Raw genomic sequence first — 27,206 nt, forward strand, 5'->3', positions numbered from 1 at the left:
CTGCGCTTCAGGATTCAAGATTCTCTCTTTGCCTGTTGTCTGACCTTAGGGAAATCCTTTAAGTTTTCTGACTTTCCTTCTTCCTCTACAAAATGTGGGTTCTAACACCTGATTTACAGGGTTCTGTGGTTGAAACGTGATAATAAATGTGGATGTGTGTTGCAGAAATGCTAGACAGCATGCATGCACTGTGTTACTGTCGCACAGGACCAAGCCTCTGCCTGTTTGCACCTGCTTCACCCACTACTACCCTTTCTAAACGGAAAGACAGAGCCCTAAAAGTTATATTGATTATACTCAGCGTTTGAAGTCAGACCATAGCTGATGGGTCAGTTAAACCCTGTGAACCTTCACATCCACGTACCACTTCTTTAAATGCCGTCCTAGTGTCCTATCAGAAAAGCAAGGAGTAGCACAGAGATGGCTCTTGCTGCCGAGATGTTACACGTCCATCCTCTTGCCTCAACTTCTTTTTAGACCAGGATTTATTCAAAAGAAAAATCTACTGGCTGGATTTCCCCCAGTTATATTTGGAGGGTTCTTTCCCCCTAAGAGAAACTTTCAAGAAAAAAGGAAGAACAAACCAGAATAAAGGTTGAAGCTTTTTTTTTTTTCTTTTTTGGTCAGGAGCAAAACAAATAGAAAATTCTTATTATGTGATAATTGGCTTACCAACTCAAGCAGCAACTCAAAATTTGGACCGTTTTTGCTGAGACTTGATTTTGTGTCCTGAGGATTATCTTCTATAACATTCTTTCCTGAGGATTAAATGCAGACTTGGTTATTTGGGGCGGGCCCTGGGATGTCTAACTGCCCAGTCAGCGCCAAGCCCCCTGAGGGTTCAGAAGCTCTGCCCTTCAGCCATAACCATAGTGGCCCTAAGACACAATGAACTAAGCACTCGACAAATTTGATGCCTCTCTTAAATTAAATGTTACGTTAAAAAAAAATAATAACCTTTTGCTTCCTAGGAACTGCATGATACTTGAGAAACTAAATGCAGTGCAGCTCCCATTCGCCTGGAGTCAGGAGAGGGATTCCGCTCTTCAGCTGCTCCTCCCAGGTGCCTGGGACCAGGCCTCTGCCTCAGCTCTGCTCTGTCACAAGGCAGCAGACTGCAAACAAGTTATCTTGCTTTTAAGGGCCAGAAGCAAAAGCTCACAGTACTTTATAAAATTCACCTCTTTGTTCACCTCCTGAAAAAGCGTCAGAAGTAATTCACATGCCATTTCTAGATCTGTTTCCACGTTAAATATGGCTTATTCTTTCTTTACTTTGCCTTGTTAATTGTTCTTGTGGCTTCCGTATAATTTAGCACGTTAAAAAAAAAAGCCCCCCCTTCGGCCTGCAGCATCCCAGGATCCACCCCAGCAACGAAACAATGGTCCCATGTTTGTGCTGAGGCTATGATAATTAATGGCCACTACTGCTGCCCTTCCTAGTCAAAGACAAAACTACCTATAGCAACCCATTGATATGTAGGAGGGAGACTGAAAGAAAACACCAATTTATAAGCAAGACTCCTTTTGCCTTACTCAGGCAAAAACAAGTTTTTATTCTGTACCTGCAGCCGTCCCTTATGGCTGCCTGAAGCCTTTGTATAAGAGCCCTGGTCCTGGAACTGCATGCAGCCAGCCAGCGCCTGAGCCTGAGCGCTTCACAGCTGCCCCACAGAGCCTTTCTGCCATGTCCTTTGTCTTCCCCGTTCGGGGCTGACCCATAGCGTCCTGGCACGTATTTATACTTAAATCTACTTTGAATTTTGACACAATAATTTCTATGCGTGGAACGCTCTCTTCTTTCAAAATAAATTATAGTGCTGATAATTTATATGGAGAAATGATAACTTCAACCAGTCAGGGTGACACCCGTAGTTGTGTAGGTAGACGTGGTTGCAGGCGTAAAATGAAAATGAAACTCAACCTGCCTGGCCGAGGTTAAGAGAACCCAAGCGGTACAGATCGGATTGTGGATCCCACAGACGAGGGAGGCCCCCTTATCCGGGATATCATCTTTTTGTACAGGCCCCCATGAGTGCTCAGGCATTAAACTTAAGGAGTGGACTCCTAGACCCCCCTGGCTATCCTAGAACCTGCTTGCTCATACTGGGGCTTTGTTTCATCTCTGGCTCAGCAACAGCTTTTTAAATTATTTATTTACCTTTTGGCTATGCTGAGTGTCTTGCAGGATCTTAGCTCCCTGACCAGGGATCGAACCTGGGCCTCCTGCAGTGGCAGTGCAGAGTCCTAACCACTGGACCGCCAGGGAATTTCCAGCAACAGCTATTTTTTAAAGGTAAAATTTTCTCTGTGGCTAGGAAATCAATTTGATGCAGTAATTGTGTTTGAACCTAAAAACAGTGAGTTCTCTCATTTTATATTATCCGTCTAATTATTAGGATTTTTAGAGTCTATTTTTTGGTTAAGATACCATCCTCTCTTCGTTTTTAGGGATGAATTTGGATGAAGTAACAGGGACAGCAAACTTTGCACATTTTTAAGAAAACAATTATTTGGAGTTGCTGGGCCTTTGCCTTGGCTCTGTCCATGACCCGTAAGCAAGACCTTGGATCACATGTTAGGAATTTTCCTCTAGGATCTTACTTACTGCTAACATCCTAGTTATTGCTGGTGCTTCTCCCAGAAAACACTTGGCTGCCTGAATTAGGGACCAGAAATAGTTGTGAAAATGACAGGTACAACTATGTCACATGTCATTGTCAAGAACAACTATGATTCTGGCTGTGACTCATCACTGTGGTTGTATAGTATCAGTGTAAACACTATAGGCATATCAAGGCCAGGAGTTAACTACTCACTGGGCAGCAAGGTGATAGATAGATAGATAGAGTGAGTGAGCTATATATGTGTCTGTCTATATGTACATACGTGTGTGTGTGTGTATTTGGTCCTGGATTTGGCAGACAGGCCCTCTTACACAAGCCCCTGTGGAAGGGTCTTTAAAACAATTATCTCAGAAGAAGGCATTACTTTCCACTCCTATGGCTGAGAGTTTGTGTGCTCTTCTGGACGAGTATCTACACCTTTAAAAATAAACCCCGAGGTGTGGAGATACTCAGCTTCTCTATTTTATCTGAATTCAGCACCTACGTTTAAGCTGTGGTTTTCCTTCCTAGGGTCCCCAAATTTGTTTCATGGGCATCACGCACAAGCTCTCAAGTGTATAACAGAGAAGCAAATAAGGATCTAACACCTATTTTTTCTGATTTGATTTTGAAAAAGGAAGATATCAAAGACATTCCTAGGCACTAAGGTGTTTCACATTTCTGTAGTGTTATTACAGGCAGACGATGTAACAAGAGCAGGCCTGATTTCCAGCATGGAGGCAACTTTAAGCCCAAACTTTCTGCATCATTTTATTAAAGTGATTAGATGATTAGGTTGAAAAGACTTAATTCGGTGTGGATTTTATTTGGCAGTGGAAAGAATGAAAGTATCTTTGAGAGGAAATGTTCTAGGTGACCATTCTTTTAGGGGCCAGAGATTCCAGAAATTGTTCTCAACAATAGTAAGGTCTTTCAGATGTAAAATGAACACTTCACAAGAAGAGGCACTTATAGTTTTGTTCCTTTTGCTTTCTTCAAGCTATCCTGCTCCAAAGAGGGGCATTTCTGGGGCCTGTATGTCCATGGTTGAGGGTGACAGCTTCATTCTTAGGAATAAAGGTTGATGGAAGAACTTCAGTAAGGTTTCCAGGGAGTCAGGAATGACCCAGATGTTGTAAGGACTTTGGAATAATTTGGAACCTGTGTGATGTGGTTACATGTCGATTATTCCCTTTAGTGAACCAAGGGGAAATGAGTGGTACTGGAGCCCTGGGTGCTATATTTCAAAGGTTTTCACAGGCTGAAGGAGGGATGGAGACTACATCCACCTTTTGGGGAGAATAATCCTCAGAAATCTCAAAGAGATAGTGGCCACCATTACAAGGCAAAAGGACTCTGAGAGGCAGAAAGAGCATCTCGATTAAATGCCGCCCCTTGTGCCCCACCCCCTCCTGGTCATTCTGCTAACAGGCATTAATCAGGCTGCGCCATCTATGTATGTGTCAGTCTTATCCACCCCAAAGGCAGAGGCTGTGTCTTATTTTATGTCTATCCGCAGGGCTAGCACAGTGCCTAGCACATGATTGCTTCCTGTAAGTATTTAGGGAACTGAACTGAGAAGCTGGGGACTTGACCTCTGCCTGAGAAGTGGTTTGTGATGGTTAATTTTATACACCAACTTGACCAGCCCACAGAGTGCCCAAATGTTGGCCAAACGTTATCCTGGGTATGTCTGCTAGGATGTTTTTGGATGAGATTAACATTTAAATCAGGAGAATGACTAAAGCAGATTGTCCTCTCTAACATGGATGGGCCTCATCCAATCAGTTGAAGGCCTGAGTGGAACAAAAAGGCTGACCCTCTTGCAAGTAAGAGAAAATTCCTCCTACCTGATAGCCTTCAGACTGGGACATTGGCTTTTCCCTGCCTTTGTATTTTAGCTGAAACATCAGCTCTTCCTGGGTCTCTAGCCTGCCCTGCCTTTGAACTGGAACTACTCCGTTAGCTCTCCTAGTCTCCAGCTCCCTGACTCATGCTGCAGATCTTAGAACTTGGCAGCCTCCACAACTGCACGAGCCAATTCCTTATAACAAATCTCTTTCTCTATATATACACTCACATCCTATTGGTTCTGCTTCTCTGGAGAACCCTGATGAATACATGGTCCGTGGGCGTTTCCTGAAGAGAGAGATTTAGGGGTGGGGCGTCAGAGAAGCAGGGCTCGGACCTCTAAAGGGTTTAGATGTCCCTGCGAATGTGTTTATTAAGACTCCTCTCGGGGAGGATGCTTGTGGTTGGGAAGAATAAGCCACTTCAAGGGGGAGGAGGGGCCGCTAAGGTGCACAGTCCGCTAACGACAGAGGGCGGGGGCTGAATAACTGCAGGCCTTCCGTTCTGCTGAGCAAGTCTGGTGGAGGGGACGCTGCCTCCAGCCGTCCACCCTGTTTGCCCCTCCCTGCGCTGTGCTGTCCTCTAAAGCCAGGTGGACAAAAACTTCCAGAATATCAGGTTAATGGGGCAACACACGATTTGCCTGCTGGAGGAACCCACAAGTCTATTCCTCCTAACACTGTCCATGGTGACTTTGTGTTGGGGGTGGCATCCAAGCCTTCAGTCATCACAGATAGGTGCTTTTTCAATGGGCATGAAATGACATTTTCATAGAAATCAGCTCTCTGAATGACGATGCAATTTTCAGTGTTTCCTGAATACAGATGATTTCACTTAACCAAGAATGTGCGGATTCTGAATATAGTACTGGCAAAATTATTTTTTCTTGACTGAAGAACTAGCTTCAAACCCACTTTTTTACTTTTATGAATTTGAATCTCAACTTAAATTTGAAAAAAAAGAAGAACCATTTTTAGTTTCACCAAAAAAGTGTCCTGGGCCACAGATGAAAAAAAAAATTCTTTAAGTTATGTTGGGCAGAATGCAAGTATCCAGTTCTTCCCCCAAAAGCCAACTAGTTTTACTCCCGTCAGTGTGATGCCACGTATGCTTGTAAGTGGCTTAGATGTTACTCACATTATGAAACTACAAAGCATACTTTTTTAATAATAATCCATGAAAAGGAAGTTCTTAGGAGAAATGACCAGGTGAAAGCTTTCCAGGTAGAATTATCGCTTTTGTTTATGAATTTCTTAAGCACATGTGTCTAACTTACAGTGAAGCAATGGCATAAAAATGTAGCAGCAGCTTTACCTTCATGAGTAAATTGCATGTTGCCTTTGGGTCACATTTTGTCAGAATAACATTTCCTTCCAAGTCTGCTCTTTTTACTACATTTCTTCAGCAGAAAATATGACAAAAATTTCAGAGGGTTGTCCTGAAAAATCCACCCCCCCAGCCAAGCAAATTTCTATTTCAAATACAGGTCAACAGAAGTGCAGCAGAAAACACATTTTTTAAGTAGAGTTTTCATCTCTCTACCTAATTAATTTGCAAGTCCAGAAAACAAAGTAACTGTTATTCAATTAGCGTCAGTAAATGGAGCTTTCCAGTTAATCTTGATTCTCAGCTTATGGTCACAGTTCAGTTAGGATGCCAAGATCTTGTGGGAGGGTCTCAAGATCTTCAGAACCAAAGTGGCCCACACTTTTTAGCCAGATGAGGAAAGGGGACAGGACAACTCTTGTGTCTTCACAGGAAAAAGAAGGTCTGGGGGAGAGGCTCCAGCAGCAGAATTCCCGGGGAAAACATCCCAAATTTGGTTGCCACTCTGACTGTAGGTTTGAGCACCACCAAAATTATATCATACAAGGTTATTTTAAAATAATTTGACGGTAATAAGTACCATGAACCTACACCAAACATGTTGACTCATTCGTTGGTGTTTGGGGACGGTGCGGAGAATTTCAGGGCCTCAGGATCATCCCTGTAAACGTCTCTGATCATATTATCAGCAAAGTTTTCCAGGGCCTTTACCACTGAGCTGCCTGAGGATTGGCTAGTGCGGTGCGGAGCTGAGTCTTCAGGGAAGAAATTCATGGCTAACGGCAACTCCCCAGGGTTCTCACTGGACAGCGTACCCAGGAGATGTCTGGTGCTTACCCAGGAAGCCAAGTTGAAACCACGATAGATAAGGAGAGAGTGTCCAAAGACGTTGTAAAAGCACCCACAAAGTGGAATTACTACAGTGAGAGGGAAGGATTTGAGAATTTTTCCTTGGAAAACTAGAGACCTTACACAGCATCAGGTATGTTAATATCGGCCCTACTCCTGTCCTATTCTCAACTGCCCCTGAACTGAGCACTGCATACAACTGTCCCTCCGTATCCACGGAGATTGGCTCCAGGATCCCGGCAGGTGCCAAAATTCTCGGGTATTCAAGTCTCTTATGTAAAATGGTGTACTACTTGCATGTAACCTAGGATATCCTCCCGTATACTTTAAATCATCTATTGCTTAATACCTCGTACAATGTTAATAGTTGTCAGTGCACAGCCCAATTCAAGTTTTGCTTTTCGGAACTTTCTGGAATTTTTTTCCCCTATATTTTCCACATGTGGTTAGTTGTCCTAGGATGCAGGACCCATAGGTGCAGAATCCACGGATACGTATGGCTGACTGTATTTTACTTTCCTATAACCTTGCCATGGTCTTGGGGCAGAGTGTGTTCTGTACACTGCCTCTACTCACTGTGTCCTGGTATGTGGACTGACCTTTGTAGAAAAGCGTTCAAGATTTGTTTCTGATGAAAATGCTTCTTCAGCCTTTCCCCCATGCCTCTGCCCACCCAAATTACTGATTTGCTTACTTCTGTTCTTCTGTGTTCTCTTTCCTCTCTTATCTAGCCTTCCTTGCCCTTCATCTTTTTATATCTGATTTCACACTTTCTCAGGTTTTCTGCCATAATTGTTTTAACTGTTGAATAATGTTTATGTGAAATATAAGCCACTAAACATGTTTTTTAAAGACACTTCTGACTGAAATTAATCACAAGACAGAAAACAGTGCATCATGTGATCATCTTTAACTTATCGAGATTTTTCCTATATGTCTATTTTATGCAGCTAATACATCTTGGGTTCAGAATCTCTCAGTGGCTTTTTTTGCACTTCCTCTGAGGAATTGTGTCCCAGAGGGATAAACTGGTAAAAAAACAATAAATGCAAACTAAAAATTTATTTAAGGTTGGGGTTTTTGTACTTTACGCGGGCCTCTCACTGTTGTGGCCTCTCCCATTGCAGAGCACAGGCTCCAGACATGCAGGCTCAGCGGCCATGGCTCATGGGCGCAGCCGCTCCGCGGCATGTGGGATCTTCCCGGACCAGGGCACAAACCCGTGTCCCCTGCATGGGCAGGCGGACTCTCAACCACTGCACCACCAGGGAAGCCCTTGTACTTTGTTTTATTCAAAGGAACACTTACAGAATTTTCTTTTGAAAGTTCAATCAATCCCTCTGCCAGAGCTTGTATAATTTCTTGGTTATTCAGAATGTTAGCCATACTCATGGTGTCAGATACAAATTGCCCTGAAAATATAAGGTGATAGGCCTGTAATTAAAATATGTAAGAGATATGATCAAGAAGAAAACTCAGTCCTCACAGTTGCTTGTTAGTGGATAAAAACACAGACTAAGAATAAAAATTCTACTATGCCATGTTATCTACCATGATAAAGTAGAAAATGAGCAAAAGCGTCTAGATGTGTAGCGTATAGAACGTACCCACCCTGACAGAGCTGGTATTGAATGAAATCTGTAAATTGGACAAGGAAAGAACATGTGAAAAAAAACCTTATAAAGTTTAGATTCTCAATTCCACCAAAAACGCTTCCATATTCTGCATTAGCTTTGTGCTCAAATCCGTAAATATTTTAAGTCCATAGGGAATAACATACAAACATACATCTTCTACATTTTAAAAATATTTTGAAAAACTTGCATTTATTTGAAAAACAACCTTTTTCCATTTGACTTTTCATTGCTTATGACCTACATGACATACTTCTATCATTCCTCTTGCCACTTTTCTTTCTAGTCCTTAATATCTGTGAAAGAACCAGGAAAAATAATTTCTCCTTGTTTATAGTCTCATAACTTTTAAAATACTGGTTGAACATCTACTAAATGTGGTAGAGTTAAAACCAAGAAGACAGAGCTTCCCTGGTGGCGCAGTGGTTGAGAGTCCGCCTGCCGATGCAGGGGACACGGGTTCGTGCCCCGGTCCGGGAAGATCCCACATGCCGCGGAGCGGCTGCGCCTGTGAGCCATGGCCGCTGAGCCTGCGCGTCCGGAGCCTGTGCTCCGCAACGGGAGAGGCCACAACAGTGAGAGGCCCGCGTACCGCAAAAAAACAAAACAAAACAACAACAAAAAAAGCCTAGAAAACCAAGAAGACAAATCCCTGCTTTGGAGACCTTTGTGTAAAGAGATGTAGGCATATGTTGACATAAAATATCCCCATGCATATTTGTGTGTTACAGCTCTTGTGTAGACAGTAATTATGTTAACAGATGTCAAATGAGGAGCAGGGCGGGGGAAGGGAAGAAGTGAGACTTATGACTTGATTGGTACAGCGCTTCAGTGACGTGAAGAGTTAGAGAGAAATGAGTAGGCAGTTAAAGACACAGGAGAAACCTATTTAAATAGGTGGGCTTTGCTTGTTTGTTTGTTTTTAAACACTTCATTTTAAAGAACTGACTGGTTTAGATGAAGATCTAAAGTTGAAACAGGAAATGGTTTCCAAAAGACTTTATTGTGATAATTGGATCATGAGTATGACGTGTCAATGAGAAAACACATTCAGTGATGTCCGATAGGCTTGTCCATGGAGCCCATCACCAAATTAAATATTTTAGATAGAAAATAAATAGAACTTAATTATAGAACAATTTAAGTCATGGGTGCTGTGGTCTAAGAGATGCTTAATTGGGATGTTGGCAATTAACTTTTAGAGCAAATTGTAGAGGGAAATGGACGAACTCTCTGGCTTAGCAAACAGTGAATTTTGCCTAGGTAAACAATTGACTGACACAGAATTAATAAGATGGTAAAATTTGAACCCAGGAACTAGCCTCAGCATTTTGAAGATGAATATATTTTTTCTTAGGAGATATGAAAAACAAAGGGAATAAAGTTTTACCAAAGATGCTTAAGAGTCAACTTTTACTTGTGCATTCCTACACTTGTATTCACTCTGGATGTGTTAACAAGCTTCAAAATTAAGTTGCAACAGAAGTAGCAAGAGTTCTTACCTGTCATCCTGCCACTTACGTTCTTCTGCAACTCCTTGAAGAGAGGACTTAGCTGTTGCCTTACTGATTTCAAGGTGTCTTCCAGGAAGTCGGTGAGGCTGGACCATGTCTGCAGCTTTGATTCGCTGAAGTAAGTGGAAGGGGGCGCCCTTTCCCACCGCCGTCCCAGCCAGTCACTAAGAACTGACATTATTTTCTCCTTTTAGCATCGCAGACTTAAGCTCAGATGAAAGAATTCTTCCTGTTTACAGGATGAAAAAAAACTTAATTGCATTTATATCAGGCTTATTATCCTTTCTCATTAGAAGACTAAGATAAACACCCATAGTCTGCTTTCAAAGGTAAAATTAGAAATGCAAAAAGGATGCAATGAATAATTTCAAACGCCTATCTACTCTTTGATGGATAAGGCTGACATGTTATACTGTATTTGAAATCAAAAATTAAATAGCTGCTGGATTTTTGCATCAGAAAGCAGAATAGACATCCAAGTAAGGATATACAATTGTATGTTTACAACCTAAAAATAAAAATACAGAAAAACCCCACTCTGCCTGGTTTCCCCATCGTGTCATCCAAAGTCATCCCCATTGTAGCCAAGCCTGTATCTTGTTTACATCATGTCAAGCTACTCTTTCTCTACAAATATCTCTACAAGACTGTACTGGGTGCTTAAGAAAGTTCCTCTCCTTGAAAATCAGTGACTGAATGTTACAGGGCCAAGTGAAATTTGATTTTCTGTCCTAAATGGACAGTTTGATTCTTCTCCCCACATTTTTTGCTGATAAACGTGAAAGTATTTGTAACATGTTCTTCTAGAAGGAGAAGAAGAAGAGTGGGAAAAGGAGGAAAAGGAGACAGAGGAGGAAAAAAAGAAGAAAACCTATTTTATAAACAGCAGTGTCTGCACCCCGCTGTCTCTGCAAGGCTGATTCCTCCCTGCTCGGGGCCAAATATGCTCTCATTGGATGATGGTGCTATATAAACTAAAATTAACAAACACTTCTGCTACAAAACTATATTAGGTCGATGTGCTTTTTGTTGTATCTATATGGAAACTTTTCCCTTACAAGCCTCCCAATCATGCCGGCTTTCCTCAGTCTTGAAAGGCCCTTAGCGTTCAGGATTAGAGAAGCAATGCTTTATATAGTTTTACATCACTCTGAGTCCTCTTTGATAGAAGGTGAGGGATTTTTGAAGGGGTAAATGATTAACGTTATTATAGCAAAGCAATTTGGCTCTCTCTGTTGGTCAGCCTATGTTACATTTTGATCCAACAGTTGCAGCTTTAGTATATAAGTGAAATTTTGCTCTCAGGTGTATTTTACCTTTGTTCTTCCTCTCGGATAATGAAACTTGAGCTGGTCCCTTCACCATCTCTTTATAGCTGCAATTCATTTTTCCAAATGAAAGCACATTGATAATGTTTTACTAAGAAAAATTGTTCTCTGTATTTATTATTTCTCTAAATCAGCTACTATACATCTTTGTTTAGCTGTTAAAGCTGGTGTTTTCAACAGAGTTTTTGCAAGTGATGGCTTGAAGCAAATATTTGTAGTAATAATCCCCTTCTGAGCAATAATAATCCCATTCTGAGTGATGAGAAATGACCTAGTTTGGGAAGTGACAGCATTCCTTCAGAGAGGAATGAACCATTGCCAGAACCAGGATTATGAGCTGTGCTTTGTCCTTGGTGATCCTGGAGCTGGTGGCTGTCATTGGGCACGGTGGTCAGTGCCCATATTCCCTTACTGTGTTGGTACGAGCCGGTGGCAATCCCAGTGGGGGGCGGTCAATAACGTGCCAGTCAGTTGAGACAGCTGAGAAAGAACTTCTGTTCCTGCCTCTGCACAGCCAAAAATACTTTCATGAGTTTGCTCACAGGTTTTGCCATGAACAGTTAAATATTACTTAGAAGCACTAATGAGCTGGCCAAGAAAGGCCACTTGTAGGTCTTGTCTTCAATTCAAATCCCTCATGGAATAGTCCATCAACACTTTGCAGTTCACCCCTAAGTGCTGAAGTCCAGACACTTTATTCAGGAGGACTGACAACAGGTTGGAGAAAGAGGCGAGAAGTTTGACCTGGTGCTAATTTTCAAATTTGGAATTCTCAGGCCAAAGACAGAGAAAAGTCTACATATATTTTCTAAAATAGTCTGATTCAAAGAAGTCTCATTGTAAGGGGACAGATTTAAAACTGTTAAACATATAATGGAATACAATGGTCAAATTTTAGCATTAATTTTACCCCTTCTTTGGTAACATAGCATATAGATTGAACTACTTCAAATAAAACTATAGGGTAATATATTTTAATTCTTTGTGGTCTAGGAGTAAATAATTACTCCAACTTGTTTCAGTTGCTTGCAACGAGACGGTAGTGGCTCAAAGGTCGGGGTGTCTCTCACTTATTGGTGTCTAATGTTTTCACTGACAAATAGCTCAGTGAAATTAAAGAGCATTCATAAGTTACCTACACATATATAGTCAGTTGATTTCAACAAAGATGCAAATGAAATCCACCAGGAAAAGGATGGTCTTTACAAGGAATGGTGTTGAAATAATTTGATAGATAGCCACATGTGTTTAAAAAAAAACAAAAAACTCCAATCCATACCTTGTGTTCTATTTAAAAAAAGAAAAAGTGTAAATCAAATGGATCACAAACCCAAATTTCAAACTTAAGACTATAAACAATTTAGGAGAAAACACAGAAGTGACCTTGGTTAGGTAGAGTTTTTAGATATGACATCAAAAGCATGATTTATAAAACTTAAAGACGGATAAATTTGACTTTATCAAAATTAAGAATTTCTTGTCTTCAAAAGAAACTATTCAGAGAAGGAAAAGATAAGTCATAGACTAGGAGAAAATATTTGCAAACAACTTTTCCAGAATATACAAGGATCTCTCAGTAAAAAACAAAAAAACCTAATTTTTAAAATGAGCAAAAGATTTGAACAGACACTTCACCAAGGAAGACAAATGGCAAATAAGCACATGGAAAGATGCTCAACATCATTAGTCATTAGAGAAAATGCAAATTAAAACTACAGTGAGATACCACGACATACCCACTTGAATGGCTCAGATTAAGAAGACTGACCCTACCAAGTGCTGGGCAGCTGGAATGGAAATATAAAATGACACAACCACTTTGGAAAACAGTTTAGCTTTTCTTTTTTGTTTTTTCCTAAAGTTAAACATACACCTATCATATGACCCATTCATTCCACTCCTAGGTATTTTCCCAAGAGAAATGAAAGCATATGTTCACAGCAGCTTTACTTGTAAAAGCCCCAAACTGGAAAGAACTCAAATATCTATCAACAGGTGAATGGAACAAGTTGTGGTATATCTATACAATATAATCATTCCCAGCAGTAAAAAGGAATGAACAATTGATAACAGCATGAAGTGGATGAATCTAAAATAACTATTTGGAGTGAAGGAAGCCTGACAAAAAAGCATGCATACTGTATGATTCCATTTATGGAAAATTCTATAAAGTGCAAACTAATATATTGTGAAATCAGTGGTTGCCTCAGGTTGGAGTGGAGAAGCAGAGTGAGAAATTGCAAAGTGGCAGGAGGAAAATTTGGGGGGATGATGAATGTGTTCATTATCTTGATTGGTTTATGGTTTCACATAGTGTGTAGACAGACATATGTCAAAATTTATCAAATTAGGGACTTCCCTGGTGGCACAGTGGTTAAGAATCCGCCTGCCAATGCAGGGGACACAGGTTCCATCCCTGGGCCAGGAAGATCCCACATGCTGAGGAGCCACTAAGCCCATGTGCCACAACTACTGAGCCTGTGCTCTAGAGCCCACAAGCCACAACTACTGAAGCAAGCGCGCCTAGAGGCCGTGCTCCGCAACAAGAGAAGCCCACGCACCGCAACGAAGAATATCCCCTGCTCGCTGCAACTGGAGAAAGCCCGAGTGCAGCAATGAAGACCCAACACAGCCAAAAAATAAATAAATAAAAATTTTAAAATCACTTAAAAAATTTATCAAATTACACACTTGAAATACTGTATATCAATTGTACCTTAATAAAGCTGTTTAAACAATTTAAGTAATGCCAAGAAAGATGAATTTTAGGTGTCTGGCTTATGCAGTAACTGGTGAATGATGATATCTTAAGTGAGGAATCCTGGGGGAGGGGGAGGTTTGTGCTGGGAGGCAATCAAGAGTCTGCTGTAGGCGTGTGAACTTTGAGATGCCCATTAGCCATGCAAACTAAACACCCACATGAAGATGTCGAGTAAAGGCTAGATATGAGTGCAGCTGAGAGATTTTAGAGCTGGAGACATAAGTTTGGGAGTCTTCAGCATCCAGGTTGAATGTAGAGTCATAGGAATAAATGAGGCTCCCTGGGGGAAGAGTGTAGTCATGGAAAGGATGTGAGCCCGAGATCAAGTCCGGGACACTTTTTTTTTTTTTTTTTTTTGTGGTACGCGGGCCTCTCACTGTTGTGGCCTCTCCTGTTGCGGAGCACAGGCTCCGGATGCACAGGCTCTGGATGCGCAGGCTCAGTGGCCATGGCTCACGGGCCCAGCCGCTCCGCGGCATGTGGGATCTTCCCGGACCGGGGCATGAACTCGTGTCCCCTGCATCGGCAGGCGGACTCTCAACAACTGCGCCACCAGGGAAGCCCCCGGGACACATTTAAGGGTCTTGAGGAGGAGAAGCGGGAGCCAGCAAAGGAGTCTGAGAGGAAGAGACCCCTGAGGTAGGAGGCAAACAAGGAGAGGGTAGTATTGGGGAAAGCACGGGAAGAAGGAGAGTTTCCAGAAGTCTTCACCCTCCTCGAATGCCGCTGAGAGGTCAAGTCCCGGTGAGGATGGAGAAGGGACCGTCGGATTTGGGCACATGAGAGTCACTTATAGTTTTCCCAAAGTGATTTCAGCAGAAGGAGACCACTTGGACGAGCTTGAGGGGTGAGTGAGAGGCGAGGAAGGTGAGGGCAGTCAGCTAGACCAGCAGTTCTCCAAGTGTGGCCCCCGGGTTAAGCAGCATTGGCATCACCTGGGAACTTGTTAGAAAGGCAAATTCTCAGTCCCTGTGCCAGACCTACTGAATCCGAAACTCTAGGCTGGGACCCAGCAATGCGGATTGTAACAAGCCCTCTGTGAGTCAAATACACGTGAAAAGTTTGAGAACCACTGGTATAGTCCGCTCAAAAATTGGTGAGACAAAGTTTACGGTCTCTCTTTTTGGTGGGGGGGAGCGAGAGGGGAGGAGCTACTACAGGTGTTCTTGATTTGATAGGAATAATCCAATGAAGAAAGAGGGCTGAGGCTGTGGGGGAGGATTTGAGCATAGGAATGACGTCTTGGGAAGGTGAAAGGCGATGTGTTACAGAGTCCAAGCGGAGTAGTTGATGTTTGATTCGAGCAGGGGTGCTTCTTCCATCGTAACAGAAGGGAAGACAGAATGAAGGTAAGAGGTGGGATAGGTGGTGGATTTTGTGGTGGGCGGTAAATTAAGGAGTTTCCTTAGGGAAGTAAAAGGTGAAATCAAGTGAGAGAGTTATTGAAAGATTGACTAAAGGAGAGAAGAGGGCTTCCCTGGTGGCGCAGCGGTTGAGAGTCCGCCTGCCGATGCAGGGGACACGGGTTCGTGCCCCGGTCCGGGCATATGTGGGCATGCCGCGGAGCAGCTGGGCCCGTGAGCCATGGCCGCTGAGCCTGCTCGTCTGGAGCCTGTGCTCCGCAACGGGAGAGACCACAACAGTGAGAGGCCCGCGTACCGCAAAAAAAAAGGAGAGAAGGGACAACATAGTCATTTTAAGAGTGGGGAAACGAATTTACCAAGGAAATGTGATAGGATTGCTTATCAGAGCTGCAATCCCATTTGATATTTATGCCATTAAAGTTAGATCAGTAAGAACAGTTGTATTACTCTTTCCAACAGTCTTCATTTCAGCTGCTTTAGTACAGGCAGGCATAGATTATGCAGATGGTTGTGTTTTAACCAGCATTGGGACTTAGCCAAATGAGCTGGGATTTGGCCAGGAGAAAAAGAAACAAAGAAGTTCAGATTCTTTGCAAGAGAGTAATGATAATGACGAACCATTAAATCCAAGTTTAATGAGGAAGGAACCAAGGTCGAAGCCATGGTGATAGAGAGTGAAAAAGTGGGAGTGTGTGCATTGGACGTCCTCAGACGAAGAACTGATAGAGTGGGAATACTTGATTATATGATTTGGAAGTTGTACTCGGAGAGACAAATGCTTGAGATCAAGATTTCAGAGGTGATACAGCTACCGGGGAGGACAAGCTCAAGAGTGATGCCTGAGGAGGTGGGAAAGAGATTTGTGACTGAGAAGCCTGGGCCTTCTGACTGAACCAGGGGCTCGATGGTTCACCCAGGTGGAAATTATATTTGACACGAAGTTCAGCGATTATTTTGGAGCCCAGAATGGCGGTGGGAGATCCATTGTTTGAAGACCATTAAGTTTCACTTGAGACCATTTTTGTGTCACCAAATCTATTATTCTTTTCCCTTTTCACCCTCATTCTCTCGGCCTTTGAATACTTTACTTTCCCTCATCCTTTCTTTTTTTCCAAAGCAAATTTTAGAAAATTTGTTTTGCTCTCATTTTAAAAGTAATACTAGTTCACTACAGAAAATAGAGGCAAATAAAAGAGATAAAAGAAAAAGGAAAAAAAAAGAAAGGAAAACTCACTCATCCAACTATTGTTAGCATGTTGGTATACATCCTTCCAAACCCCTTTTATACACACACACCACCACCACCCTCCCCGACACATACACGGGACTTAAGCATTGGGATCACACCTTCCATATTCTTTGTAACTTACTCTTTTCAAACTGATTTTAAAAGTAGGAAATTTGAAAAACACATCCAGAAATAGATGGTGTTAAGAGTTTGTTATATTTCTTCCTAGAGTTTTCTATGCCTATTTTCTACATAGTTGAGATTATGTAATTGTAGTAACTGTAAAAAAAAAAATTTTTTTTTACAATAATTTATACTTCGTTTTTTTTTAAACTCCTTCCTATCCTTTTTCTTTTGCCTCATGGAATCCTGCCAGGGTCATGCTTTGTATGTACTGAATAGTTCAGTGAAATCTGAGGATTAAGAACTTTAAAACTCACAGTTCCCTAAGGAATGGGTAGTAAGAAACAATTTGAGAAACTTTAATTTCACACTCCCTCTCCTCTGCTTGATTAAAAAACCAACAAAAACAGACAAACAAAAAAAACATAGCCCATGAGTCCATGAATACAGAGCTTTTATTTAACAGATATCTGTTAAATATGGCTGATATTAGACAGGTAGGCACTTAAGATCATCAGCTACCACACATCTTTACAAGGCACTTCACCATTTTTAATACTCAGAAGAAACAGAAATACATTTCCTGGCTGGCTCTTGCCACTAGTGACTTTATTTCTTTAGGGACAGTTACTCTGACCACTAACCCTGATGCCCTTTCCCCCTAAATACCTGAGTATGTGAAGTATAAAGAGAAAAAAAATAAAAAATAAATGTGACTGAATCATTTGAACTGATGGCATTTTATAAATCCACAAAATACCATCACGAGGTAGGTATGACCACTACCTCTCAAAACTGACCTGATGCTCCGAGTCGTACAAAGAGGTCCACATGACCCCCTTCTTCTCCAGGGGCCACATAGCTTCCTAATTTCTCCCAGAAGTCTCTCACTTCAGGCCTCAGTAAATTTTTAATACCAATTTTATAGCCTGAGGGGGGAAAGATCAAAATGTCATATCTGCTCTAACACTGTCCACCATCATCTAGAAAATGAAACCAGAGCTGTAGGAACCAAAGCTCATTACTTTAGAACACTTACTAATAAATTAAAAACAGTGAATATGTAATCTGTGGTTTTTAAAGACTATTGTTTTTCTTCAAAAGCTATAGGAAGAAGATAAGATTTCCCCTTCATTGGTTCCTTTTTAAATTATTTTGTTTTCTAAGAGGGGAAATTTAAGTGCATTTGTACCTCCACCACTCAGAGAGAAATACTAACAAATTAATTTCCTCTAGCTTTTTTCCTTGTACACACCCATGCACAGAGACATATATACTGCTTTTAAAAATAATAAAATCGAGATCATACAATTTTGTAATGGACTTCTTAAAAAGATTTTGGGGGCTTCCCTGGTGGCGCAGTGGTTGAGAGTCCACCTGCCAATGCAGGGGACACGGGTTCGTGCCCCGGTCCAGGAAGATCCCACATGCCACGGAGTTGCTAGGCCCGTGAGCCATGGCTGCTGAGCCTGCACATCCAGAGCCTGTGCTCCGCAATGGGAGAGGCCACAACAGTGAGAGGCCCGTGTACCACAAAAAAAAAAAAAAAAAGGAAAGAAAAGATTTTGTTTTCCTCTTAATTATGAATTTTCAAATGATCAATGTTGATAAATATTTCCCATTTAAATAAATATTAAAACCACTGTTCCTTTAATTCAACAACCAAATAAACCTTTCATTGTGATATAGTTAATTCATTAGCAGCAGACAGGTTGGAAAGTCATTGAAGGCACTGATTTTTCCCAAAACTTCATGCCACTTTCTGGAGATCACAGTTCAACTGAATAGAGAACCGCCACATGGTTACATTCTGGTTTTACCTAAACCTCCATTACATTCATAGTCAAATAAGTAATTATGGCATAGTCTTATGTAAAGAAGACAAATAGGAGAATGGGCTCATTTGATTCCAGTTTATTCACCCTAACTCTGTCACCAGTTATCCTCTGTGCCCAGCATTATGCATTTTTAAACATTAGAGAAACTATCTATGGCCCACATGGAGATCAAAACTCTGATCTTGCTTTCATGTGGATCCATTAAGCTAGCCAGTTGTAAATGATCAAAGTCAATTCCTAGATGCCCAAAAAGAAAAGTGATTTCATACCTTGAAAGCAACCATTTTGTTACAAATAAGAAATTTTTGCAAAAATTTTCTAGGTAAGCCATTGAATGTAGTCTACTAATGCCATCCCTTATATATGCGCTTATGTGTATATTAATGCATGTATATATACACATATATACATACATATATAAATACATGCTTCCTATGTCTTCTTTGTGCTTCCTTTTTCTTATATTGAAAGTTAAAATATATAACTTCATTATAGAAAGCATATTTTCATCTAATGGCACCCTCGTTAAATAGATCACAAAGTAGGATTTCTGACATTTTTCTTTTGAGAGATGGTAGTTATATGATATTATTAAGTTCCTTGGTCATTCCAAAGAAAATTTAAAATAATTTGTGTCACTTTGCTCTTTTAAGGATTAAGCAACAAATTCGATTCAGTAAAAATGTATTGGACACCTACTAAATGCAAGGCAGTTTGGGTCTTTAATACTTTTTAAAAAATAATTTTGATTTATGGTTATTTTTATTGCTTCTGATTTTTTTAAACTGTTTGGGTCTGTACATTTCCACCTAGATCAGACCACTTTCCTTTTAGAAGATGAATCATTTTCGTACACATGGTGACCAAAAGATTGCCATACGTCCTCTAGGGGAGATGAAAAAGACCCGATTCAAAACAGGACTGGCCTCCTAACACACTCTGTACCTAATATGCAGGAATCCTAGATGATATTACTATGAAGTGTGACTGGAGAGCATGTGAAGAGCTGCTGTCATTTTTATAAACTCCATGCCAATTTTTCTTTGATAATAAAGGGTAGGAATGGCATCCAGAAACATTGCTTCTGTAGGGAAGAAGGGGGAATAAGTGAAGTTTTGATTTTCTCTTAATTTGACTTTGACAAGTGAGCACCAGTGTGTCCTCTGGACATCAGTTATCCTGTACAAGGCAAGCGGCCTCAGTACCTCTGTCTCTCCCTGCGGTTTTCAGGGACAGCGGCAAATAGGGTTCCTGGGCGAGTGGGTCCAAAGCTGCCCTCTGGGCCTCTCCTCCTGCATTTGTGGGATGCCAGAAAGGGCTCTTGGAACTTACTTTTGTGGGGCACTTAAAACCAATGTAGTGACATACTTAAGGGCTCAAAATGACATCTGTAGAAGGATTAGTCAAGAGATTTTATTTATTTATTTTTATTTTTTGCGGTACGCGGGCCTTTCACTGCCGTGGCCTCTCCCGCTGCGGAGCACAGGCTCCGGACACGCAGGCTCAGCGGCCATGGCTCACGAGTCCAGCCGCTCCGCGGCATGTGGGATCTTCCCGGACTGGGGCACGAACCCGCGTCCCCTGCATCGGCAGGCGGACTCTCAACCACTGCGCCACCAGGGAAGCCCCAAGAGATTTTAAATTTCCTTAATCACCTGGGCCTCATGATTTTCTGAGTGGTGTCCATTCTCTCCACAGTCACCCCTCCCCCATCACCATTCAGATAGGCTTACTCCTTACAAAAAAATTTCTGGAAAAATGTTACTTTTGCTCAATAACTTTATACAGAAAATACGGTACGTCCACAATATAGCCTCTTTGCGGGGTTAAGAATATTTAAAACGTAAATTTTGAATGTTTTGTATCTCCCTCTTCAAGAAGCACGTTTAAGACCACTGTTCTTGAAGATTAAGGAACTATTTCTATTGCTGTTTCATAGGATAAGAGCCATATAATTATACAAGATCCCTGCATGTTAGCTGAATTATTCTAGAATGAATTCTTGGTGTCATAGGATGGTCCTCCACCTTCAGTAGATGGAGGCTTGCTTACCGCTTGGGCAAAGCTTCTAAAGATGCAAAAACAAGCTGTTTCTCCAAAGTTTCCTGTAATCCCACTCGATCCCTCACAGTTTGGGAGAGACATGGTTGGCATTTGGATTCGAACAATCTAGAGCAGCATGTTCCATTCACCCAAGGGGGTCGAACTTTGAACAAATCTTCTGAAAAACAAACAGCAGCAGGCTCGGCTGTTTACTTCATGCTTCTCCCAGCCAAGTCTACACAGTTAATGGCATAAAAATAAAGCTGTTCCAAGGCAGTATTCCAGATGGCAGTAATTAGAGCCACTTTTTACACTCTTTGGTTTTCTTATCCTCTCGGCTCTGTGGCTGCAAGTTACCAGTCACTTCAGGTCAAGAAACAAGCTCAGAGAATAAGCAACTCTTTTCTTGTAGAAACCAGTTCATCAGTTTGTAGGCTTTACCTCATTTTTGGCCTTCTTGGCTTCAAGTAATTTCCCATTTGTTACAATCTCGCAGAGGGTGAGTAAGTGAAAAAAAAAGATGGGAGAACTCAAATCAGGTTTGCTCTACACACCGTGTAAATCAGAAGGCTTAGCTCAGAGAGTGTCTCATCCTTACTCCCTTTCCACTTAAAAAAAAAATGTCATTATTCCTGCTTCCGTTGCCATTTTCGTTTTTCCTCCTTTTTCACCGATCCTAATTCTTCCGAATTGTCCTGATCCTATTTATTTGCTTTTGCCTGTATTCGTACTTCTCTCTCCTTATTTTTGGTCTCACAGAGGCACTGACATTTGACCTTACATATTTTATCAGAAATCTTTTTATTTTTCTTAATTAATAGTGAAGGAAAAAAGAGTTTGTCCTGAGATACTTTAGAGAATGCCACTTACAGGCTGTTTCAGAAAGACATCGCTATCTTCTGTGGGAATTTGTATGTAAATCCATTGGTTTCTACAATACTTGGTTAAGATATAAAGTTGTAAAATGCCACTCACTCTTATGTAGTGCAATTTTCTCCCAAATTATTTTCCTTAGGCACTTTTCTCTTTGCCTCTCCTGTAGTTGCTCATCTTCTGTTTTGGGTTCATTCAGGGTCCCATAAAGAGCTGCGGCTTCCCTAGGGGTTAGCCAATCTAGGTTGGGCACACAGCAATGTAATGGTGCTTCCAAGCACCATACTCATTATCTGTTGGCGTATAGGGCAGAAACCATCCAAACTTCATGCATTTGGGCATCCATAAGCAATCCTTCAGAAAAAGAAATGAGAAACATAAGTTACAAGGACCATTTCCCAGTAATAATCTTTTCCGGTACACAGATCATTTTTTCTTATTACATTGAGATTTCTAGTGCAGTTGACTTGCCATCTAAACTTGACTCTGAGAAATAAGAAGCATACACCTTACTACACAGGAAAAATATTCTTTGATGAACATGTTTATTATATATGAATATATGTATTAGTCATCTTTGTATACTTATTCAATGCTCTCATAGCATTTGGTTACTTTAACCCCAGATTTTGAGAATTCTGCTCCTAGCAATGGTATAGTAGTTTGTCTCAGACCAACCCTCCCACTGGGACCCGTATGGTATTGCCAATAGGCAACCAGTTTTGAGATATGAAAACTGCAAATTTCATGTAGTTTCATCTAATCAAATATTCAGACAAAATACTATAAAACAATGACTTGAGCTACCAATTCAATAAGGACTTGTGCAACCAAGACCTCAGAGAGGAGGGAATCCCAGAGAGGTAATATCCTGATTTGGCCTCACTTTTCACTTCAAGGCACTTGACAGTTCCAAAGTAAAACTAAGGCTGAGAAGCAGAGAAGGAAGTTACGACTGAAAGACTTAGAAGCTGTTAAGAATTTTAGGTATTTTTGCAGGGAAGAGAGGAAACAAATTTAAATTCAGGGCCCACTAAGGGAAATAGCCCTGGTAATGACACCAGGCTTTTAGCTGAATCCTTTTCAGTAAGGATGACAAGGAATTAGACTGAAACTAGCTTTGAAATACTCTCTGATTGAATTTGAGTGAGCGATTCCTAGCCTAACCAAATGCCAGAAGCGAAAGCAAGATCTCTCTGGAGGAAGATAATATCATCCGGCGACTCAAATTATTGCATCGATTTTTTATATTCAATAGTTGGTACTCAACCAAAGCTATCAGGCATGCAAAAAGACAGGAACTGTTTGTTTCTTCTTTTGTTTTTTAATAAATAGAGACCCTCAGAAGATCCAAAAGTTGTAATTATCAGACATGAACTTTTAAAAAGCCCTGTAATTACTATGCCTAAGAAATTAAATTGCTGGGTGGAAAATTTTGGCAAAGTAAGCAAATTGACACTCTAGAACTAAAAAATATAATAACAAATTTAGAAATCAATGGACCAGTTTAAGAGCGAATTAGAATCCAGCTTAAGAGATAATTGGGAAACTGAAAGCTAGGCCAGAAGAGAAATCCAGACTGAAACACTGAAGGCCAAAATGATGGAAAAGGCACATTAGAGAATATGAAACTTACGGGACATGGTGAATCAATCAAATGTATTGAAGCCCAGGGCTTCCCTGGTGGCGCAGTGGTTGAGAGCCCGCCTGCCGATGCAGGGGACGCAGGTTCGTGCCCCGGTCCAGGAAGATCCCACATGCCGTGGAGCGGCTGGGCCTGTGAGCCATGGCCGCTGAGCCTGGGCGTCTGGAGCCTGTGCTCTGCAACGGGAGAGGCCACAACAGTGAGAGGCCCGCGTACCGCAAAAAAAACCAAAACCAAAAACAAATGTATTGAAACCCAGAAGAAAAAGAGAGAAAGTGGAGCAAAGGCAATATATGAAGAGATAGCATCTGAGAACTTTGCAAAACTGATAAAAGACATTAAAACCCCCAATTAAAAAATCAATGCAAAATACAAAACAGGATAAATACACACACACACACACACACACACACACATACACATACACACACCCCTCCAGGTACATCATAATAAAACTGCAGAAAACAAAAGACAGAGAAAAAGATCTTAAAAGCAGCTAGAGAAAACAGAAATATTACCTTTAAAGGACCAACAATAAAACCCCCTACTTCTCCAAAAACATTATGAAAGCCAGAGAACAATGGAACATTTTCAAAGTTCTATAAAAAATTAACTGCCAACCTAGAGTTCAAATTCCTGGTGGAAATATCCTTCAAATTTGAAGGTGAAATAAAGACATTTTCAGACAAAAACAGACTCTGTCAGCAGCAAGCTGCACTAAAATAAATATCAAAGAGAATTCAGAAGAAAATTGATCCCAAAAGGAAAATCAGAGATGCAGGAAGGTATAAAGAACAACAGAAAAAGTGGTTACTTTCATGGTGGTGCAGTGGTTAAGAATCTGCCGGCCAATGCAGGGAACACGGGTTTGATCCCTGGTCTGGGAAGATCCCACATGCCACGGAGCACCTAAGCCCATGCACCACAACTACTGAGCCTGTACTCTAGAGCCTGCGAGCCACAACTGAGCCTGCACGCCACAACTACTGAAGCCCATGTGCCTGGAGCCTGTGTTCCATAACAAGAGAAGCCACCGCAATGAGAAGCCTGTGCACCACAACAAAGAGTAGCCCCTGCTCACTGCAACTAGAGAGAAAGTCCACGTGCAGCAACGAAGATCCAATGCAGCCAAAAAATAAATAAGTAAATAAATAATAAAATTACTTTAAAAAAATAAAGTATATATTCTGACCACAATGCAACTTTGAAAAAAAAAATTTTTTTGAAGTGGTTACTCATAAATAAATATTAACCATATAAAACAATAGTAGTAAAGCCTTGTGAGGTTAATATATATATTTTTTTAATGTGTGTTTGTGTATTTTTTTTTTTTTTTTTTTTTCTTTATGCGTTACGCGGGCCTCTCACTGTTGTGGCCTCTCCCGTTGCGGAGGACAGGCTCCGGACGCGCAGGCCCAGCGGCCATGGCTCACGGGCCCAGCCGCTCCGCGGCACGTGGGATCCTCCCAGACCGGGGCACGAACCCGCGTCCCCTGCATCGGCAGGCGGACTCTCAACCACTGCGCCACCAGGGAAGCCCCTGTTTGTGTATTTTATATATGTATGTATGAGTAAAACTAAAATATTTGAAAACAAAAGCGTACAAACCGAGCAGGGAAGCAGACAGAGTTTAAGAGTTCTATGCTCCTTCCATTACCTCAGAGGTGGTAAAATAACCCTGGATAAGTGGTGTAATCTCTATGGTAGCCATAAGAGAACTGCTAAAGGGCTTCCCTGGTGGCGCAGTGGTTGGGAGTCCGCCTGCAGATGTGGGGGACACGGGTTCGTGCCCCGGTCCGGGAAGGTCCCACATGCCGCGGAGCGGCTGGGCCCGTGAGCCATGGCCGCTGGGCCTGCGCGTCCGGAGCCTGTGCTCCGCAACGGGAGAGGCCACAGCAGTGCAAGGCTCGCGTACCAAAAAAAAAATAAAAAGAGAGAGAACTGCTGAAGAATTTACAATTAATCTAAAAAATATTTAAGCTAATCCTAAAAGAGACAAGGAGTAAAACAAAATATAAAATAATAAATTAAAATAGTAAAATGTTGGACTTAAGCCCAAATATATCAGTAGTTACATAAATGTGAACAGACTAAATTACCCCAGCTAAAAGTCAAGGATTGTCACATGTTAAAAAAAAACCACCACCACCATATTCTGTTTATAAGACATGTTCCTTAAATATAAGGACACAGAAAGGTTGAAAGTAAAAAGAGAGGAAACAGTATACCATGGGAACACTAAGCTTGGATTCATAAATGCTCTAAAACCAGGGCTCACAGTTGCCTTTTGCATGTGGCCCCTCCATGGAGAGCCAAGTATTCTCCAAGATCAGAATCTCAACATAAGCCCATTCTGGAAAGTTTGTATAAGTTAAAGGAGTAAATTATTGACTTGTATTTAAAGTATGTCTACCTTTACATTTCATTAAGTCTTTTAAAAGAAAAAGAGGAGACAAACAGGCCAAATGCAGAGATAATGGCAGAGGATGTAGATCTAGATTTATATTCTTCAACAGATGTTAGCCCAAGAGGAGCAGTTAAAGTTGTGGTTGTATAGCAATTTTTGAGGTGGGTTATCATGAATAAAACAATATCATGTAAAAACCAAAGTTTAAGTAATTTTTCACACAAAAATGGACTTCTTAACCAAGATAATTAGTTTCTAAATAACTAAATTGAGTATTTAAAGATTATTAAAATTACATGAATTATTAGAAGAGTGTATATCCCCCTGACTTATAAAATAAATTACTGTATTTAATTCATCCCCATTTTTTTCTCTTAGGGGTAAGTTAATTACGGTTCAGATATGCTCAGTTATTATCTTCAGGAAAGGGAGCTACCCCAAGCACCTCATTACAGATGACAACTGCATTTGGGCCCTATTACTAGGAAATTACAAGTGGTAAAGCTGTTCAGTTAAAAATTTCCAGGGCCAGCTGACTTGTGCCAGCTGCACACAAATCTTTTGGAAAGGAAAAGATACATAGAGAAATGAAGCATGGTAGAGAAATCCACTTTGGCCACTTGCATCCTTTCTGAAAACCAGTCTTGGACAACCCTAAAAAGAAAAATGCAGAAATTTAGTTCAGATCACTAATATCTAAAATTGATTAAAATCCAGTATAAATATTGGTCACTGTTCTTTCTCTAGTGTTCTACCTATTAAAAAATTAAGTCCTAAATAACATAAGGCTAGATTTTTAAGTATCCACTTTCAATGATCCACTCTAAAGAGCAAGATGCACTACAAAAATATCTAAAATCCACAGGGGAAAAAAGTCAGAAATAAACATAGTTGTTTGATATAAATATGGGTCTTTTCCTTTTTCTTTACCCAAATTCAATAAATCAGCAAGTCCTGTCGGCTCTATAGATATATATGCCCCAAATATGTCCCCCATCCCAGCCACTTCTCTCCACCTCCCAGCCTTCACTCTAGTCAGGGCACCTCCACCTCTCTCCTGGGCGGTTGCAGCTGCCTCCTGATTGCCTCCCTGCTTCCACTCCAGTCTTCCTAGAGCCCATTCTCCACACAGCAGCCCAAGTGGTTTATAAAAATGTAAATTAGATAATGTCACTCATGCAAGGAAAACCCTACAGTGACTTCCCAATGCAATTAGAATAAAAACCTATAGCTCCATCACACTTAGTAGTGAAATAGTAAACGCCTTCCTCCTAACAAAGCAAGGTTGACTACACGCTCTACTTTAACATGGAATAGAGGTTCTAGCCAGTTCAATAAGGAAAGAAAAAAATAATGAAAGGTATACGTATTGGAAAGGGAGCAGTAAACTGTCTCAATTCATGTACCATGTACGTGGAATCTATAAAACAACTATTTAAATTGTTGAACTTATTAATAAGACATTGTTGCTAATTTTCTTTTTTTTTCAAATGTTTATAGAATCTATAGCAACATCCCCTTTTTCATTCTTGATATTACTAATTCATATTTTCTCTCTTTTATCCTTGGTTACTCTTCCTAGGAGTTCATTGATTTTACTACTACTTGTAACAAACCAGCTTTTGTTTTCATAGATTTTCTCTATTGTTCGTTCATTTTCTATTTTATTGATTTCCACTCTTATTTTCATTTCTCTCTTTCTATGTACTTTGGGTGTAATTTGCTATATTTTTCCCCTAGTTTTTTTTTTTTTTTAATTTAATTATTTTTGACTGTGTTGGGTCTTTGTTACTGCACACAGGCTTTCTCTAGTTGCG

At 40.9% G+C, this 27,206-nt stretch overlaps 1 protein-coding gene and 1 non-coding gene across 2 annotated transcripts in view; both read right to left on the reverse strand.

The window, feature by feature from the left end:
* ECT2L (epithelial cell transforming 2 like) overlaps nt 1–27,206 on the reverse strand; it is an 82,484-nt gene that overhangs the window by 16,899 nt on the left and 38,379 nt on the right. The window contains 13 exon segments of the mRNA XM_032650854.1: nt 673–753; nt 7,934–8,043; nt 9,768–9,950; nt 11,520–11,553; nt 11,555–11,613; nt 17,384–17,546; nt 19,358–19,505; nt 20,474–20,642; nt 21,440–21,595; nt 21,598–21,693; nt 25,896–25,932; nt 25,934–25,982; nt 25,984–26,043. Of these exon segments, the coding sequence (XP_032506745.1) occupies nt 673–753; nt 7,934–8,043; nt 9,768–9,950; nt 11,520–11,553; nt 11,555–11,613; nt 17,384–17,546; nt 19,358–19,505; nt 20,474–20,642; nt 21,440–21,595; nt 21,598–21,693; nt 25,896–25,932; nt 25,934–25,982; nt 25,984–26,043 (1,345 nt within the window).
* On the reverse strand, nt 2,196–2,268 carry TRNAG-GCC. The gene has a single exon. It is a non-coding gene; the product is annotated as a tRNA-Gly (tRNA).

The sequence above is a fragment of the Phocoena sinus genome, chromosome 12 (assembly GCF_008692025.1).
Source record: "Phocoena sinus isolate mPhoSin1 chromosome 12, mPhoSin1.pri, whole genome shotgun sequence".
In the NCBI taxonomy this organism is placed as follows: Eukaryota; Metazoa; Chordata; class Mammalia; order Artiodactyla; family Phocoenidae; genus Phocoena; species Phocoena sinus.